Below are 16766 nucleotides of genomic sequence, written 5' to 3' on the forward strand. Positions count from 1 at the left end.
ATTGCCGCTATCAGTCTCGCGTTCACCGCCCGGCTGAGGAGGTGAAAGTTTCTCCCCAGGAAGATAAACCGCAAAAGACAATATTGTGCATGATTTGCGCCTCTCCTTTTTTTTTTAAACAAAGCAGGGGGAGGAAAAAAAAGAGAAGAGAGCGGAGGGGGAAAAAATACCAAAGGAAGGAAGGGGAAAAGAGAACGAACCGAAAGGGGGAAAGAGTGGAAGAGCTGGAAGAGAAGAAGAGGAAAATCGCGCCGCTCGTTCGCTCGTTCCGTTCCGTTCCTCTCATTTCTTTTTTTTTTTTAAGAACTGGAAGAAGTTTATTTTTTGTTCTGAATTCCTTCCCCTCCCCCCCCCCTCCCCCTCCCCCCTTGCCTGCACGTTGCTTGCTTCCTCCTCTCTCTCTCTCTCTTCACTATTGTTATTTGCCAGCGCGGTCTTTTGAATCCTCTCCCTCCTCTCCTCCCCATTTTGAAAAAAAAAAAACCCAAAAGTGCAGCTCGAGAGGCGAGAGAAGAAGAGGAGGGGGGAAGAGAGTGTGCAAGAGAGGGATCTGGCGGTTTGTTTTTTCCCCCTCTGCCTCTGTCTCTCTCCTCTGCGTGAGCCGATGCCTGTTTTAGTCTTCTTCCCCAATTTTTGCCTCTCCTAGGTTTCTCTTCCCCCTTTTGCGACTCCCCCCACCCTCTCCTCTCCTCCTCCTCCTCTTCCTCTTGATCCTCCTCCTATTTGTGTGTGCTGCGTGCGTGTCCCTCCGTCCGTGCGTGTGAGAACGCGCGCGTGTTTTTGGTTGCGCGGATGCCGAAGGGGGAGTTCCCGATGTGGCGGTGTTGCTGCTGCTGCTGCTGGCGGAGGCTTTAGCGGGACAGAGAGAGGCAGCGGCGAGGCGCTTTGGATTGGCTTGGCTTGGCTTGGCTTGGCGGCTCTTCCTCCTCGCGTACTCTTTCGCCTCCTGAGCTTTTTCGGCCTCCCCTCTCCTCCTCCTTCGGCGGCTTCGTCCTCCTCCTCCTCTTGCTGCTCCTCGCCCTTCTTCCCCTGCTTCCTCCTCCTCCTCCTCTTCGGGGCTCGGGGCGACGATGCTGCTGGACGCGGGCCCGCAGTACCCGGCCCTCGGCGTGACTACCTTCGGCTCTTCGCGACACCACGCTGCGGCGGCGGCGGCGGGCGAGGTGCCGGAGCGCGACGTGGGCCTGGGCCTGAACCCCTTCGCGGAGGCGGCGGCCGGGATGGGCGCCTTCAAGCTGAACCCGGGCGGGCACGAGCAGGCGGCCTTCGCCTCGCAGGGCCCGGGCTACGCTGCGGCGGCTGCGGCGGCAGCGCTGGGCCACCACCACGCGCACCACCCGCACCACCACCCGGGCCACGTCGGCTCCTACCCCAGCGCCGCCGCCTTCAACTCCACGCGGGACTTTCTCTTCCGCAACCGCGGCTTCGGCGAGGCGGCGGCGGCCAGCGCCCAGCACAGCCTCTTCGCCTCGGCGGCGGCGGGCTTCGGGGCCGGACACGGGCACGGCGAGGCGGCGGGGCACCTGCTCTTCCCGGGGCTGCACGAGCAGGCTGCCGGACACGCCTCGCCCAACGTGGTCAACGGGCAGATGCGGCTGGGCTTCTCCGGAGACATGTACGGGCGGGCCGAGCAGTACGGGCAGGTGGGCAGCCCGCGCTCCGACCACTACGCCTCGCCCCAGCTCCACGGCTACGGGCACATGAACATGAACATGGCCGCGCACCACGGCGCCGGGGCCTTCTTCCGCTACATGCGCCAGCCCATCAAGCAGGAGCTCATCTGCAAGTGGATCGAGCCCGAGCAGCTCGCCAACCCCAAGAAGTCCTGCAACAAAACTTTCAGCACCATGCATGAGCTGGTGACCCACGTCACCGTGGAGCACGTCGGCGGGCCCGAGCAGTCCAACCACATCTGCTTCTGGGAAGAGTGTCCCCGGGAGGGGAAGCCCTTCAAGGCCAAGTACAAGCTGGTCAACCACATTCGCGTCCACACGGGAGAGAAGCCCTTCCCCTGCCCCTTCCCGGGATGCGGGAAAGTCTTCGCCCGCTCCGAGAACCTCAAGATCCACAAAAGGACACACACAGGTCAGTGGGGAAGGGCTCTTAGCATCCTAGAGTTGGAGGAGAACTCGTGGGCCATCCGGTCCCACCCCCCTGCCAAGGAGCAGGAAAATCTTCCTTCCTTTCGGTTTTGTTTAATCCGTTTTGTTTCCCCTTTCCTCTCAGAGCAGGCACCCCTTTTAACATTAATTGTGGTGAGGGTCCTCTTCCCCTTCTAACCCTCTGGCAGGAATAATAAGAGTCCACAAAACCCCAGAAAGAAGTTTGTTTTGGTTGGAAATGTGCAAGCCTTGACCACTCCTGGAGATCCTTCTTCTTAAAGAAAGCAGCTCCAAATAAATTAAAGTTTTTGCCCCCAGCAAATTCACCTGCAAAAAAGCCATGTTTAAAATGTCATAGTTGAACTCAATATTTGGTGAATTTAGTATGAGGTTTCTTGACTATGTTCAGCTTGCAAGTGAATATACACTTCCGAGCTGCAGAAACATTTTTTAAAGCAGCTTGACTATATACTTGGCCTTTACTTCATTCAACAGAAATTCCTGGAGCAGTTTTCATTAATACCCAGATACATGAAATGAACGGAACCACCTAATAGTAGCATTGCCTAGCCACATTTGACTAGTTTTCTTGCAAGAAAGTCATGGGGTCTTCTTCCCCTTCTAATCCTCGTGGCAGGAATCGTAGGAGTCCACCAAACCCCAGAAAGAAGTTTGTTTTGGTTTGAAATGTGCAAGCCTTAACCACTCCGGCTCCTTTGGCCCGGTTCCTGGAGATCCTCCTTCTTAAAAGAAAGCAAATTAAAGTGTTTTTGTGTGTGAAGTTGAGGAGAGGGAAATGAGAGAGAAACTATGCTGCTGCGTTAAGCATATCCTTGGGCTGCAGTTTCTTTTATTCAGTTCAAGATTCAAAACTTAATTTACACCCTAAACTCAACGCTGTTTTTCCTCCTGCTCTCTGATTAAAGCCGGAAAACAAAGCTGGATTGGGGGGGGGGGGGGGGTGAGAAGGAAGGTGGGGGTAGAAGAGGAGAAGTGGCAGCCGTTTGAATGGTGAAATTTATTGGTTTTCATTAATCGGTAGCAGAAGAGGCTGTTTTTACAGAGAGAAGTCCTGCTGAATAGATGGCGAGTTAACCCAGCAATCTTTCTTACCAGTTCCCTTCCTTGTAAATATTTTATTATGTGGGGCAATTGTAAGTAAAAGGAGCTGCGAGATGTGATCAGTGATTCCACCGCGAGGCAGGGTTGGGGTCGCTGAGACCTCCACATTACCCACCTCTTCTCTTTCTTCTTCTGTAATTCCTCAACCGACCTTGTTTACCCCTTTTTCCCTCTTAAAAATGGTCGTGTGTTTATTTAGAAATATAAATAATGAAGTATTATTATGTGAGGTTTTATTTATTATTATATGAGAAGTATTATTCACTGGAAGAGTCTAACAGTTGGAAACACGTAGAAGGTTATATGAATACTGCCGTTTAAATAAAGTGGAGGCAAAGGAATGTAGGATTGAGCCGTTAGATGGTCCACTCGCTTCTCTCGGCCCAAGCCTGGCCTTGCTTTCAGTTTCAGTTTCTGAGAAAATGCCAGCGTTTGGTGTTTACTAGCCTGGATCAAACGAATGAAGGGATTAATATATTTTTCTGTTTGTTTACCAGACACTGTTTTGCAATGTTTACATGTCGTAAAAGCTACCGTTAGAAGGGGGCGGGGTTAATAAAGGCCAAAAGCGCCCGGTTTCTACTCAGGACGACTTTGTTTGTTTTCCTAATAGGCGAGAAACCCTTTAAGTGTGAATTCGAGGGCTGCGACCGGCGCTTCGCCAACAGCAGCGACCGCAAAAAGCACATGCACGTCCACACCTCCGACAAGCCGTATCTGTGCAAAATGTGCGACAAGTCCTACACGCATCCGAGCTCCCTCCGCAAACACATGAAGGTAAATATGGGCGCCTCGGGTTGGCCTGGGGGTCTCTGCGGGCCTTCGCCGCCCCTCTGCCTCCTCGACCACCGCTTGGAGGGGCTTGGGGAGGGCGGGGGGAGGGCAGAGGCGGGCTCGGGGCGTTTGTGAGGCTCAGGAAAAGTCTCGGCGTCCCTGCCATGAAAGCTGGGCCCCTTTCCCAGGCCCTCTCCAGGAAGGACGTTGGGCGAAGGGCTGAGAGAGCCACGCTGCTCGATATGTCGAATCCTTACGCTCGGTTTGGGGTTGGTCTGGGGTTATGCTTTGCTCCAAGGAGAAGGATTTCAAGAAAAGTCTCGCTGGGGAGTCAGTCTGAAGAGATCCGGGCAGGCCTGGCTACTCCGTGGATCTTTTCCCTGCTAGCAGCAGCCCTTCTTTTGTGTATCCCAGGGCCGTGTTTATCTTCCATGGCAATTCATTGAAGATGGCTGGGGACAGACTCTTCACTCTACAGTGGAGGGTTCAAGTTTTCTATGGGACTAATCCACATGCCGGTTTAGGAAAGCAGTGTTTCAAACTTCACCTTTTCTCCCCCTCTATCCCTCCCTCCTTTTCCTGTGGCCTTGAGAGTTCAGCTTGGAGGCTAAGCTCAGCGGTTGAACGTTTTGGGTAACTCAGCCTGTATACAGTGGGTTGCTGTGAGTTTTCCAGGCTGTATGGAAGCAGTTCCTCCTCACAGCAAACCAATGATTCCGGCCATGAAAGCCTTCGACCACACGTATATGTATACGCTCACAGTCTAGCTGTTCTTGTATCGCTATAGATTGTGCACAACCTTGCAAGTGTGTTGATGTGTGTGTTGTGTGTGCGAGCACACAGGCCAATAGCCTCCTCCGCAGAGGCTCTCCGGCGGGCCCTTTGTTACTCCCTTCTCTGTTTTCCAGGTCCACGAATCTTCCTCGCAGGGGTCCCAGCCTTCTCCCGCTGCCAGTTCGGGCTACGAGTCGTCAACCCCCCCAACCATTGTCTCTCCATCCACAGAAAACCAGACCACAAGCTCCTTATCCCCTTCGTCTTCAGCAGTCCATCACACGTCCAGCCACAGCACGCTCACGTCAAATTTTAACGAATGGTATGTTTAAAAACAAACATAACGAGCGAACGAACGCAAACCCACCCTGTTTAAAAGACTCGGAAATGAAGGAACACTTTGACACAGAATTTTGGGGTGCGCGTTTGGTTCTGCCCCTTCCTTCCCTTTTAAATGCTGCCCACAGACCCAGGACCGAATCAAATCAAGATGATCCCCCCCACCATCCCCCAAACTGGCTTGCTTGCTTTCTCTTTCTCTCTTTCTCTCCCGCCTCACTCTCTTCATTTCTGCTGTTTTGCTTTGGTTTTGCGCGTTCGGGAGCAAAGCCTTGGGAAACAAAGGGGTTTTTTTTCCTAGCGTGCGTGAGAAGGGCTGGGTGACCACCAGGCCACCTTGCCCACTTGGCAGGGCTTTGAAATGGAACCACTGGCTGGAGTTCTCCAACTGCATGTCTCTTTTGGGCAGCGGCCTTGTTGTTTTTCTTCCCCCCTCTCCCCTGTAAATACAGAAATACTAGCTTACCATGTACTGTTTGATTTTGTAAATAGTGATACCACAAGTTGACTAAGGGGATATGTGGAATTGTGGTCTTTGCATATATGTGGGGGGCGGGAGGGGAGAGAGGGTGGGGGAGGGGAATAGGGAGGAGGAGGAGGCGATTGAGAGGGGGAGGGGAGGAGGGAGGAAGTAGCAAATCAACTATTTGTACTGAATGGCAAGGATGTTCTAGTAAATGTGTACCAAAATGTGAAATTACTTTGTATTATTACAGTCTAAACGTCGACCTAACAGAATATTATTGGTATTAATGTGCTTTTCCTTTTGTATAAAGTGCAAAACATTTCGTCCCAAAGTCCAGTCTAAGTAGTGCAGTAAAATGTTGTTACACTGTCCTGTCAAGAAATTCGTATAGTGAAAGCCTGGATCTACGTGTCAAACTGTTACATTTGTTTATGTAAAGTGATATTAAAAAAAAAGAAAGAAAAAAGCTATAAACTATAATCTGTCCATTGCTTTTGGCAAATACAAACCACATACTGTATATATTTCCTAATTTCCATATTTATCCGCATGTAAAGGTCCGGTTATACATGTTACAGATATTCAATATTTATGGCTAGAAGAACTGGTATGTACACTTTAGTTTACAGAACTGTTTGGTAACATTTCGTACATTATTAAAGATTCTGAAATCCCACCATCTGTGGCAGGAATCCTTATTGACTCAGCCTGGGGCTGCAAATTAGGTAGTTTTTAGGACTGTAAACTCTAGACCGGACTAAGGACCCTTCTTCCCCCCCCCCCCCAACCTCATCCTCGCCCCCACTAGTCTTCTCTTATGTCATCACTAAAGCAGTAATGTGGAAATAAATGTGATGAATGCACTTGTCCCTGCTGGCATGAGGGTAGTATGTAATTAGTATTTATGTAAAGGCCTATGAAACAAAAAAAAAGTTTTTGGACGCAATATAATTTAAACGATCATTGCAGACATAGAATAACGGCAAGAGCAGCAATAACCAACACCATTAAAACAGAACATCCATAGATTGTATATGGCCCATGGATTTTAATGGTGGCAAATCTTGCCAGGAAAGAAAGGGGGGGAAGAAGGACAGGGAGGCATGGCTTGCCACACAAACATGCCCTTTGTTACAGGGGAAAAACGTATTTTTTAGACCACAATTCTTCTGAAAGGGTTCCCAGTCTGAAGGAAGTGTTCTCTTTTTCCTTGTAATGCCTTCTCCCCTCCCCATCTCTCACCCCAAAGGAAAAGGATAGCAACAACAATAACAACAACAAATGTTATATTTCTCCAGGCCCGAAGCTGATTTTAACCAATTGCCTCTTGCTTTAGTTGTTCTCCCCCACTCCCCTTCTTATAATTTTGCCCGAGTTAATAGTTTCGTACAGCAGTAACAACAGTAAAAATAAACCAACCAGGGTGGGGTGGGGGTAGGGCTGGGGGGGGGGGAGTTTATATACTTTGATGTTTTCTTTTGTTTTCATTCCCATTTGCTTAAGAAATTCGTTCCATTGGCTGGCGGTGATACAGTAAATTTGTAAATGAGGAGAGAATATATATATTTGAGAGGGGAAAAAAATCTAAATTACTTGTGCTTAATGGCTGTGGCAGAGCGCCTTTTTCTCTAAATCACATTGTCTTCCTTGCAGTTTAGTTTGATAGATTTGCCATCCGTGGTGCTTCCGTTAACTTGGCGACGCTGGTAGCTAGCAACCGCGAGGCTTTGTTCCTCGGTGTAGCTTGCATGATCGCCCCATTAAGCAGACAACATATCAACAGACAACAGGGATCATGAGCTCGGCTGAAGGAAGCGGCCTGGGTTCAGGAGACCAGGGCGCCCAGTGGCATTGCACCTGCTGACCCCCTCGTGGGCCAGCAGGGCCTCTGAGCAGCTTGTTTTAAAAACAGATATTGGGGGAGAATGGCTAGGCAGGCAACAGAGGGGCGTGTAGCCAGGAGACCCGACAGCCAGGCCCAACATCCAGGGAGATGAGGAGGAGGAAGCCTGCGGTCTGGTCTCTTTTCCCCTCGAGTTTTGCAAGCCCCTCTCTGAGAACCAGGCACGATACACATTGCGGTCATGGCATGGTGCCCTTCTTATTACTTTGAGGGGTTTTAGGAAGAGTCTCCTCATAGGAGAGGTTTTGTTTGGATCCTTTGCCGGAAAGATTGAGTTGACACTCCCCAGGCCTGGCTTGAAGGAGGCCGTGTGGGGCGAGGAGGCGAGCTGAGGTTGTGCCTTGTTGTTCGAAGTAGGCCTCTTGTATTGAAAGACAAATAGAAAGATGGCAAAGCCGGCTTGCTTTTTTGCTTTGTGTGTGTGTGCGTGTCTTTTTTTTAAACTTCACTTTCTAGAAAACGCTGTTCTTCTGTGGAGAGACCCGTCTGTCTCTGGGCTGCTTCCCTGCCAAGAGCGCCACCTTGCAAAGGCCTGCAGAGACGGGAGAGAAGTTGAGAGAAGCGTCGAAGCAAACGGCAGCCCGGAGCAACTGCAGCCCAAGGATATGTTTAACGCGAAAGAAATGCAGTCCCCTGGCAAAGTGCAGACCCTTCTAGATGGCCAGCCTGGACTGTAAGGAAGCAGCCTCAATAGTCTGGCTTTCGAGTCAAAATGGAAAGGATGAGTAGAGCTGCGAGCGAAGGAGGCACAGTCATCTGCCTTACTCCCCAGACCAGTATAATGAGAACATGAATACATTCAATTTATGATATCTAGACGTGTGTGTGTGTGTGTGCATTTGTGTGTGAGAGAGTGTCTTTCTGATTCTCTGCATTTTTGGGAGTCTCCAATGATGCCTTGTTAGAGAAAATGGCTTTTATCTGGTGAGATTTGTTTCTAAACCTAGGCCCCATCCACACAGCTGAATAAAATCCAACATTTTCTGTTTTAAAGTGGAATATATGGCAGTGTGGACACAGATAGCCCAATTAAGAGCAGATATTGTGGGATTTTCTGTCTTCATATTCTGGGTTATATGGCCGTGTGGAAGGGTCCTTGGATGATTTTAAACATCTTTAACAATAAGTTCCGTATATGCGGAAAATTATCACGAAAAGAGCACTCACGACTATATAACTCATATATACCTGACTATATTATTCATAGAGCAGAGTGTGTATGTATTATATATGTTTGTGTGTATTGGGCTAATATATTTCATTACAGGCTTATTCGCAGTGTAGATTTGAATAGGTTTTATATGTGTCTGTAAGATATTGTGGTTTGCTATTATGGGTGTTTAATTAAACCTAACACTGCCTTGCTTTTGAAAAATATAGCGAATGTATTATTATTATTATTATTATTATTATTATTATTTGCTGGTATTGGTTTTAGTGGTTATTGTGGTGCTATTGTTTCACAAAAGACAAGGATGCTATTAAGGAAAGAGGTTCCATTAAATGGCCTTTTAAACTTGGGCGCCTCTGTCGTTGTGTGGGTACTTTTTAATGTCTTAGCGAGACGTATTTTTCATATTTTTCTTCATGGGCTATTAGGTCTGGGAAGTCGTGAATGCTGGTTGGGATATATGAATTGTGAGAGCCTATTTAGCAGCAACCTCAGACAATGCCGAAGCTGGCTGGCGGGGCTGGCTTGGGAGAAGGAAGGAGCGTTGGCCGTGGCTTTATTCCAAGATATTCTCCACCATCTAGGAAAGGACAGAGCTTTCCCTCGTATCTAGACGGAGTCTTTAAAAACCTCCTCAGAAATGCTATCCAAAAATGTCTAGATTTGACCGTGTTGGTTTGGCTTTTATGTGTCCTGGTGTGTTTGTGTGCCTCTAAGATGCCTGTCGACCTTTGTGGGCACCATGAATTTCGCAGGGTGTTTTTAGGCAAACAATAGTCAAGAAGTGGTTTTCTCCGTTCCTTCCTCTAAAATATAGACTAGACTTACTAACCGCAAAATATGTCCTCACTTGGGAGCTATACACGAGGAATTTAGGGGAATTTACGTACAAGTAAACACTCACTGGACTATTATTCCTTTCTAGCATTCACAGGCATCAGCAATCTGTATTATGAAAAGTTTGAAAAATAAATAGCATAGCATTTCAAACGGGTTTCTCCAATGGTATTATTATTTAAGTACTACTTTTTATATAAAAATGAAATTGGTGTCTATTTGGATAATACGATTTTACAGTTACCTGAGAGTAACTTTCATTGAATTCAACCGGATTTACTTATGAGTAGTCATAGTCAGCTCCTGCGCTAAGTTGAACTTGAAACCGCGGAAATGAGTGGGCTTTACTGCACGTCAAGATGGCTAGCATTAGATCTGCAAATTCGTCTTTTAGAATGAGCCATATTTGAAATGAAGGCGTTTTTGGGACTATATGGGATTTTGTATTTTGTAATGTCCTGTTAATACATATAAGAACAAATCTACATTCAACAACAGCAATAACGGCAATGATACTGGTTTCAAATGTAAAAGATATAATACTCTTTATCTGTTTTAATAGGTTTGCATTTGGCACCCCGGTCCTAAATAACTATTTCATTTCTCACTGAAATTGCTTCTGAATTATCCAGAAAAATATTCTGGATATTGCATTATTATTTTCTTTACGAAAATCTCACCCAAATTCCTAAAGATCACTACAAGGCAATCTAAGAGAACTTATACCCAAGAATTGTTTATGACTGGGCTGTAAGAACAAAATAAAGAAAGAACAAACGAGAAGGCACTTTGGCCTACAATCTGAGCACATTCAGGCAAGAGGGGTGCAGGCAAAGGAAAGAAATAGCTGCAATACAGTGGGTTGCTGTGAGTTTTCCGGGTTGTATGGCCATGTTCCAGAAGCATTCTCTCCTGACGTTTCGCCCGCATTTATGGCAGGCATCCTCAGAGGTTGTGAGGTTACAGTATCTCACAACCTCTGAGCTGCAGTGCACTTTATTAACAAGTTCCCTTGGAAATGTATGGCCTATAAGGGAAAACACCTTCAGTTCTATATGACATCCCTGGGATTGGAAGCCTTATGACAGAAATGGAAATGTAGGTGTGTTAAAATGAAACAAAGAGCTGGGTTGCATCATGTTTACTTCTATATCTTTGCCTCTTCCATGCCTTTATGCCAATCATCGTATTGCTTTGTTTATTTGTGACTCGTGCATGGGTATATGTTGTTTTTATGCAGACCTTAATCTACGTGATCAGTGTGAATAATGAAATGACATAGAATCGAGAGACAGTCGCCAATCCGCAAACAGTTACAGAGGGTAGTAAAAGAATATTGCAATATTTTCCAGGTGAGAGCCAGCTTAGACTATGATGCCATTGTATAAAGTGATCTCCAGACTAACTCACATATTGTTTTTGACTACCAGCTGTGAACAAAGGGTATATGTGGAAATGGCGATTATGTATTTTATTTATTTTAAGAAGTAGACTGAGGACAATTTTTCCTTGCTCTGAAATCATGATAAGTTAGATTTAAACCTGCTGCGATTTCTTTACATGGATTTTCTATTATTCCTATTTATGCTTTTTTATGAATATATACAACTTTTATATCTGGGTCTAAAACACACCATATATCTCTAATCTGAATCTAATGGACACATTCCCTTATTTTACTGTAAATTTTCCTAGCAGCTGTTATTAACCTTTAGTATAGCTACTGAATAAACGTTAAACTGATAAATCAACATTTAGGTAAATTAACTTGCTTCAGCGGTTCTACTCTAGTTGAGACTAAAATAGGATTTAGGGCTCCGGCCTTCATAGGCCCCTTCTACACATCTTAATAAAATCCCACTTTCTGCTTTGAACTGGAATATATGGCAGTGTGGACTCAGATAAACCGGTTCAAAGCAGATATTGTAGGATTTTCTGCCTTGGTATTCTGGGTTATATGGTTGTGTGGAAAGACCCATAGCCACACTAACTTTGGGCTTGGTTTGTCATTTTAGGATGGGTAGATTTTGCTGTTTCTGTGGCCTCTCCATAACATTACAATCTACTCCACGCTTTTCTCCTAACTCTATTTGTGTTTCTCTCTCTCACACACACACTCACCTTTCTTCCCTTCACAACTAGACCATATATCCAATTGGCTGAATTCCATTGTTAATTGGGCAAATGCAGTACTCGACTATGGAAATGACAAAATGATAAAACGTATAAAATCTGCATTTCTCTATTAATTGGGGGGATATATATATATATATATATATATATATATATATATCCCCCCAATTAATAGAGAAATATATATATATATATATATATATATATATATATATATATATATATATAGCCCCCTTCCACACATTATCTGCTTTGAACTGGAATATATGGCAGTGTGGACTCAGATATCCTCGTTCAAAGCAGATATTGTGGGATTTTCTGCCTTGATATTCTGGGTTAAGTGGCTGTGTGGAAGGGCCTCTAGTCTCCCTCCCTCCCACCCTTCTAAAGTCTATTGAAATCTTTTTAATAGGACAAAATCAACCCTAATTCCTCCCTTCCCCTCCTAGGCACTGTAAGCCAGGTCTGCTACATCCCCTCTTAACAAGAAACACGATCATGTGAAACCAGAGGGCTATTTTTACCATGCAGCTGGAAGCTGTCATCAATTGGTAACATTTATTCAGCTTTAGAATGATAGCATAAAATAGCATGAAGTTTCCATATGATGCCCCTATTGGAGATAGAATTTGGAAAGACAATAAATCAAATTAAGTACTATATACCTATATGCGTGCACATACAAATACAGATAACGTTAAAAGTGTGTGCTTGTATATGAGTGTGCACGCACACGTTTCAATTTTCAGTCATGCAGATTGTAAACAGCAAATAACGGTAGAATCCAATTCAATACAATTAAAAATAGTAAGCAGTTTAAAATGTGTGACCTGTCCATAACATAACTATTTCTATTCTCTCCTCTCTCAACTCTATCTGTATTTTAGAAACACACTTCTTCATTCCTTCACTACTATATCTATATCCGTTTGGTTTATCCCATTGTTAACCGAGCACGGAAATAACAAAATGATAAAATATATTGCGAAAGTGGACATTATTAATTGTGGACAATGAAAAGCAAAACAATACAAATAGGGCCCCTTCCACACAGCTGAATAAAATCCCACATTATCTGCTTTGAACTGGAATATATGGCAGCGTAGACTCAGATAACTCAGTTCAAAGCACATATTGTGGATTTTGTGCCTTGATATTCTGGGTTATATGTCGGGTGTGGAAGGGCCCTAAGTGACTCCTTTCAGCTGTAACGCAGGTTAGATGCCACAGGCGCATGTGTACAAAAAGGTTTTTGTTTGCCAGCCGCAAGGCAAGGAGAAATTATTTGGAAACAGCAGCTAAGAAAGCTCTCTGTGGGGTTCCCTTCAAGCAGTGCCTCCGAGAAAGCAGGAGGACTTAGAGGGAAATCTGGCAAGGAAGAATCTCTTGTGTGGACCATGATCAACAGACTGGTTGCCAGTGAGCCACCGACTTGCTGTAAGTGACAGAGTCGCCAGTTTGGCTGCAAAGTGACATTTCCAAGGTAACCCTGAATAAAGTATGACATGTCTGTGTGTCTCGAAGCCACTCCTCAACTTATGGTGACACCATTTCATGGCCGGAATCACTGGGTTGTTGTGCATTACCCGGGCTGTATGGCCATGTTCCAGAAGCATTCTCTCCTGACGTTTCGCCCACATCTATGGTAGGCATCCTCAGAGTTTGTGAGGTATCACACAACCTCTGAGGATGCCTGCCATAGATGTGGGCGAAACGTCAGGAGGGAATGCTTCTGGAACATGGCCATACAACCCGGATAATGCACAACAATCCACTGCATTAATAGTTTTTTTTTTCAAAGGCAAGGAATGCCCAGCGGTGGTTTGACGGTTCTTTCTTCTGAAATATAGCTACAACACCGTGTATTCCTCGGCTATCTCCCACTCTAGTCATAACCAGGCGTGATCCTGTGTGGCTTCCAAGATCAGACGGGATGCAATAGTCCAGACTTGTGTCACCTCGTTGAGTTTGCTATTTCCAAGCAGAGGCAGTAGGCACGCCAGCCTTAACTATGCAAACACACTCCCACCCGGTAGAAAAATAAATGTGTGTGTGTGTGTGAAATTTTAACATCTTGCAGGAGTCAGCATATGTGTATGCATGCCTCTGTGTGTGTGTGTGACAACTCACACTTCTGAAACACAGCACGCAACTTCTGAAACACAGCAGGCCCACATTTCTAAAACAGGCAGGAATGATAGGCTTGCTAGGACAGGCTCTCACAAAATTAAAGCACTTTGAAGGCACATTTATTTCGGTGGGGGTGTCAGAGATGTGCCAGTGCTTCTCGCAGGCCTATTGGACCCCACGGCTCTCCAGTGTGTTTCATATAAGACAATGCAAAAACAGGCGAGCAACATGTGTAACTGCAGGCACATCTTTGTGTGTAGGAGCCTCTCCATCCATTACTGCTCAAAACTTTACAATGATCTGAATTCTAAGTGTCCCAATCCTAGCATTTCTTGCCCGTTGGTCGGGGGCGCCTTTGAACTACAACTATATAGAAAAGCCGAAGGGCAAGAACAGAGAGGAAGGGGCGAATAAATAAAACACATGAACAAAAAACAAAAACAAAAAAAGCAGTAAGGTAGCCCCCCCCTTACAAGGCTATGTGTTCTCTTTTCGGTGACTCCAATGAATCTGGGAATGCAGAGATAGCTAACGTGTAATGCTTGGGCTTTCTCTCTCTTTTTTTTTAAAGGAAGGAGTGTTCCTGGATAACAAGGAAAAAATATCGCTTTTTAAAAGAAGCCTCGCTGTGCTTTCTGGCTGCATCGGGGCTGCCAGGCGTTTCTGAAAGAGTTTTCCGATGCCACACATGAAACAGCCTTTTTCTCTTTAAGTACACACACAGCCGCTTGGCGTTTGATGTTGCCTGGCCGCGCATGCGCCCTCCCCCGCGCTCGGGCCGCGCTGCTTCCACGTGCTGATGAATATTTATAACTCTCCGCACTTCCTAAACTGTCTAGAGAAGGTAACCACACAGAGCCTAAATCATCGGGAAACCGCTGGCGTAGCTCCCAAAATAGTTTGGTGGGGGAATATGCATGTGTTTGTTTTCAGACACGGATGGTTTAAGGAAGACTGTAAGATACAACAAGGCACAGAAGGTTCATAAACAATGCGGGGGGGGGGGGGGATCATAGGGCTCTATAGAGCCACAGCAGCAGCCCAGCCTCAAAGGTAATATCCTCCCAATTCACTCTTCATAGGCCCCTTCCACACAGCTGAATAAAATCCCACATTTTCTGCTTTGAAGTGGAATATATGGCAGTGTGGACTCGGATATCCCAGTTCAAAGCAGATATTGTAGGATGTTTTGCCTTGATATTCTGGAATATATAACTGTGTGGAAGGGCCCTTAGGCTACATTGGGTATGTTGTTGTTTATTCCTTCAGTGCTTCCGACTCTTTGTGACCTCATGGACCAGCCCACGCCAGAGCTTCCTGTCCGCCGTGGTCACCCCCTGCTCCTTCAAGGTCAAGTCAATCACCTTTATGGTATACCTTTATGTTATAGGCCCAGAAAAAGGTTTCACTTCAGATTTTCCTGCCAGTAGCAATCTGGTTAGTTCTAAGGTGCATCACAATGTAGAATTAATGCACTTTGACCTCACTTTAACTGCCATGACTGAATGCTATGAAATCCTGGGAGTTGTAGTTTGGTGAGTCAACCAGCACTCTTTGGCAGAGAAGGCTAAAAGACTGTGCAACCTACAACTCTCATGATTCCATAGTACTACTGAGCCATGACAGTCAAGTGATGTTCAACTGCATTAGTTATACCGTGTAGATGCAGCCTAAGCTTCTGAAATTCAACCCATCTTGTTTGATGGAGCCTTGAGCTGGGCTCTTCAATTGTAATAATTTTGGATACACTCTCTGTTAAACCCAGGAGAAGAAAACGGAAAGTACAAAAAAAGTACATGGATCTTGGCAACAGGGAGGCAGGATGGGCTCAATGCCTTCATGGGCCCTTCCACATAGCCATATAACCCAGAATATCAAGGCAGAAAATCCCACAATATCTGCTTTGAACTGGGTTATCTGAGTTCACACTCAAGTAATGTGGGATTTTCTGCCTTGATATTCTGGGATATATAGGGCTGTGTAACAGTCCTGGGTTACACTGCCATATATTCCAGTTCAAAGCAGAAAGTGTGGGATTTTATTCAGCTGTGTGGAAGGGGCCCATGTCTCCCTCAAGACTAGGGAAAGGGTTCCTGAAGCAAGTCCTGAAATGATCTCCAAGGTTGGACCAGCAAGACTCCTATGCAGTTCGCAGGCGCTGCTGGTGAGAGAGCCTTTTTCGTGGCTAATTCCACACTGTGGAACTCCCTCCCACGGGAGGTCTGGTGCCCCCTTCCCTGCTCTCTTTCTGCCATCAGGCATTTAAGACATTTTAAGGCAAGCGTTTGAAGTGTGATTTTTAGTTATGGGGTTGCAGTGTGTGTGTGTGTAAATTATGTTTTGTTTCAAACTATGTTTAATCCTGTTTTAATAATTAAAATATTTACTTTCTTTTACAACTTTTGTAACTATATTTTAGCTACCCTTTTCTTAAATAATTGCAAAACAGTTTAAATCCCATTTTGGGAGAAAGGCAGGGTATAAGTTCAATAAACATATAGAGGCGTTGGAAGAGAAGAACTTATCAGTCAGAATTGTCCTAAACGACCAAGCACTAAGAAGCAACAAGGCGATGATGTTGGTTGAGTCCTCTCAGGAATAGTAAAGGCTACCAGAAATCTATCCTATGTATACTTACTTGGGAGTAAGCTGCATTGAAGACAGCGGAGAACATCTCTATGTCTAGATGTTGTATGTCTTCATATCTAAGGATGTCTGACTGAGAAAGGATGGGGAAAGTAATTTGCTCTCTCCCTGCAAAAAAGCGAGATTGATAACAATCTGTGTGCCAATGTTGATCCCACCACCATAAAAACAGTTCTAGCTTCCTTGGCATGATCAAACCATTACTACTGTTTTGGGGATCAATTCTTCTTGATCCCATTCTTCCTACAATACGACATAATGTACTTGTAGGAGTCAGATGAATTAGAGGACAACCCAATATGAAGCAGGACTAGGATCCTGGAGTTTAGGAGATTTAAACGGATTCGAAAGGTAAATGTTCACAAAAGC

The 16766-nt window shown here is 45.6% G+C and overlaps 1 protein-coding gene across 1 annotated transcript; it reads left to right on the top strand.

Moving 5' to 3' along the window:
- The first annotated feature begins 26 nt into the window (after positions 1-26).
- LOC100562807 (zinc finger protein ZIC 1) lies at positions 27-6253 on the top strand. The gene is made up of 3 exons (XM_003218197.4): positions 27-2085; positions 3838-4001; positions 4907-6253. Exons 1-3 carry the CDS (start codon positions 1071-1073, stop codon positions 5102-5104), a joined length of 1377 nt encoding a protein of 458 aa, XP_003218245.1. The 5' UTR covers positions 27-1070; the 3' UTR covers positions 5105-6253.
- Positions 6254-16766: the final 10513 nt, after the last annotated feature.

The sequence above is a fragment of the Anolis carolinensis genome, chromosome 3 (assembly GCF_035594765.1).
Source record: "Anolis carolinensis isolate JA03-04 chromosome 3, rAnoCar3.1.pri, whole genome shotgun sequence".
NCBI classification, from domain to species: Eukaryota; Metazoa; Chordata; class Lepidosauria; order Squamata; family Dactyloidae; genus Anolis; species Anolis carolinensis.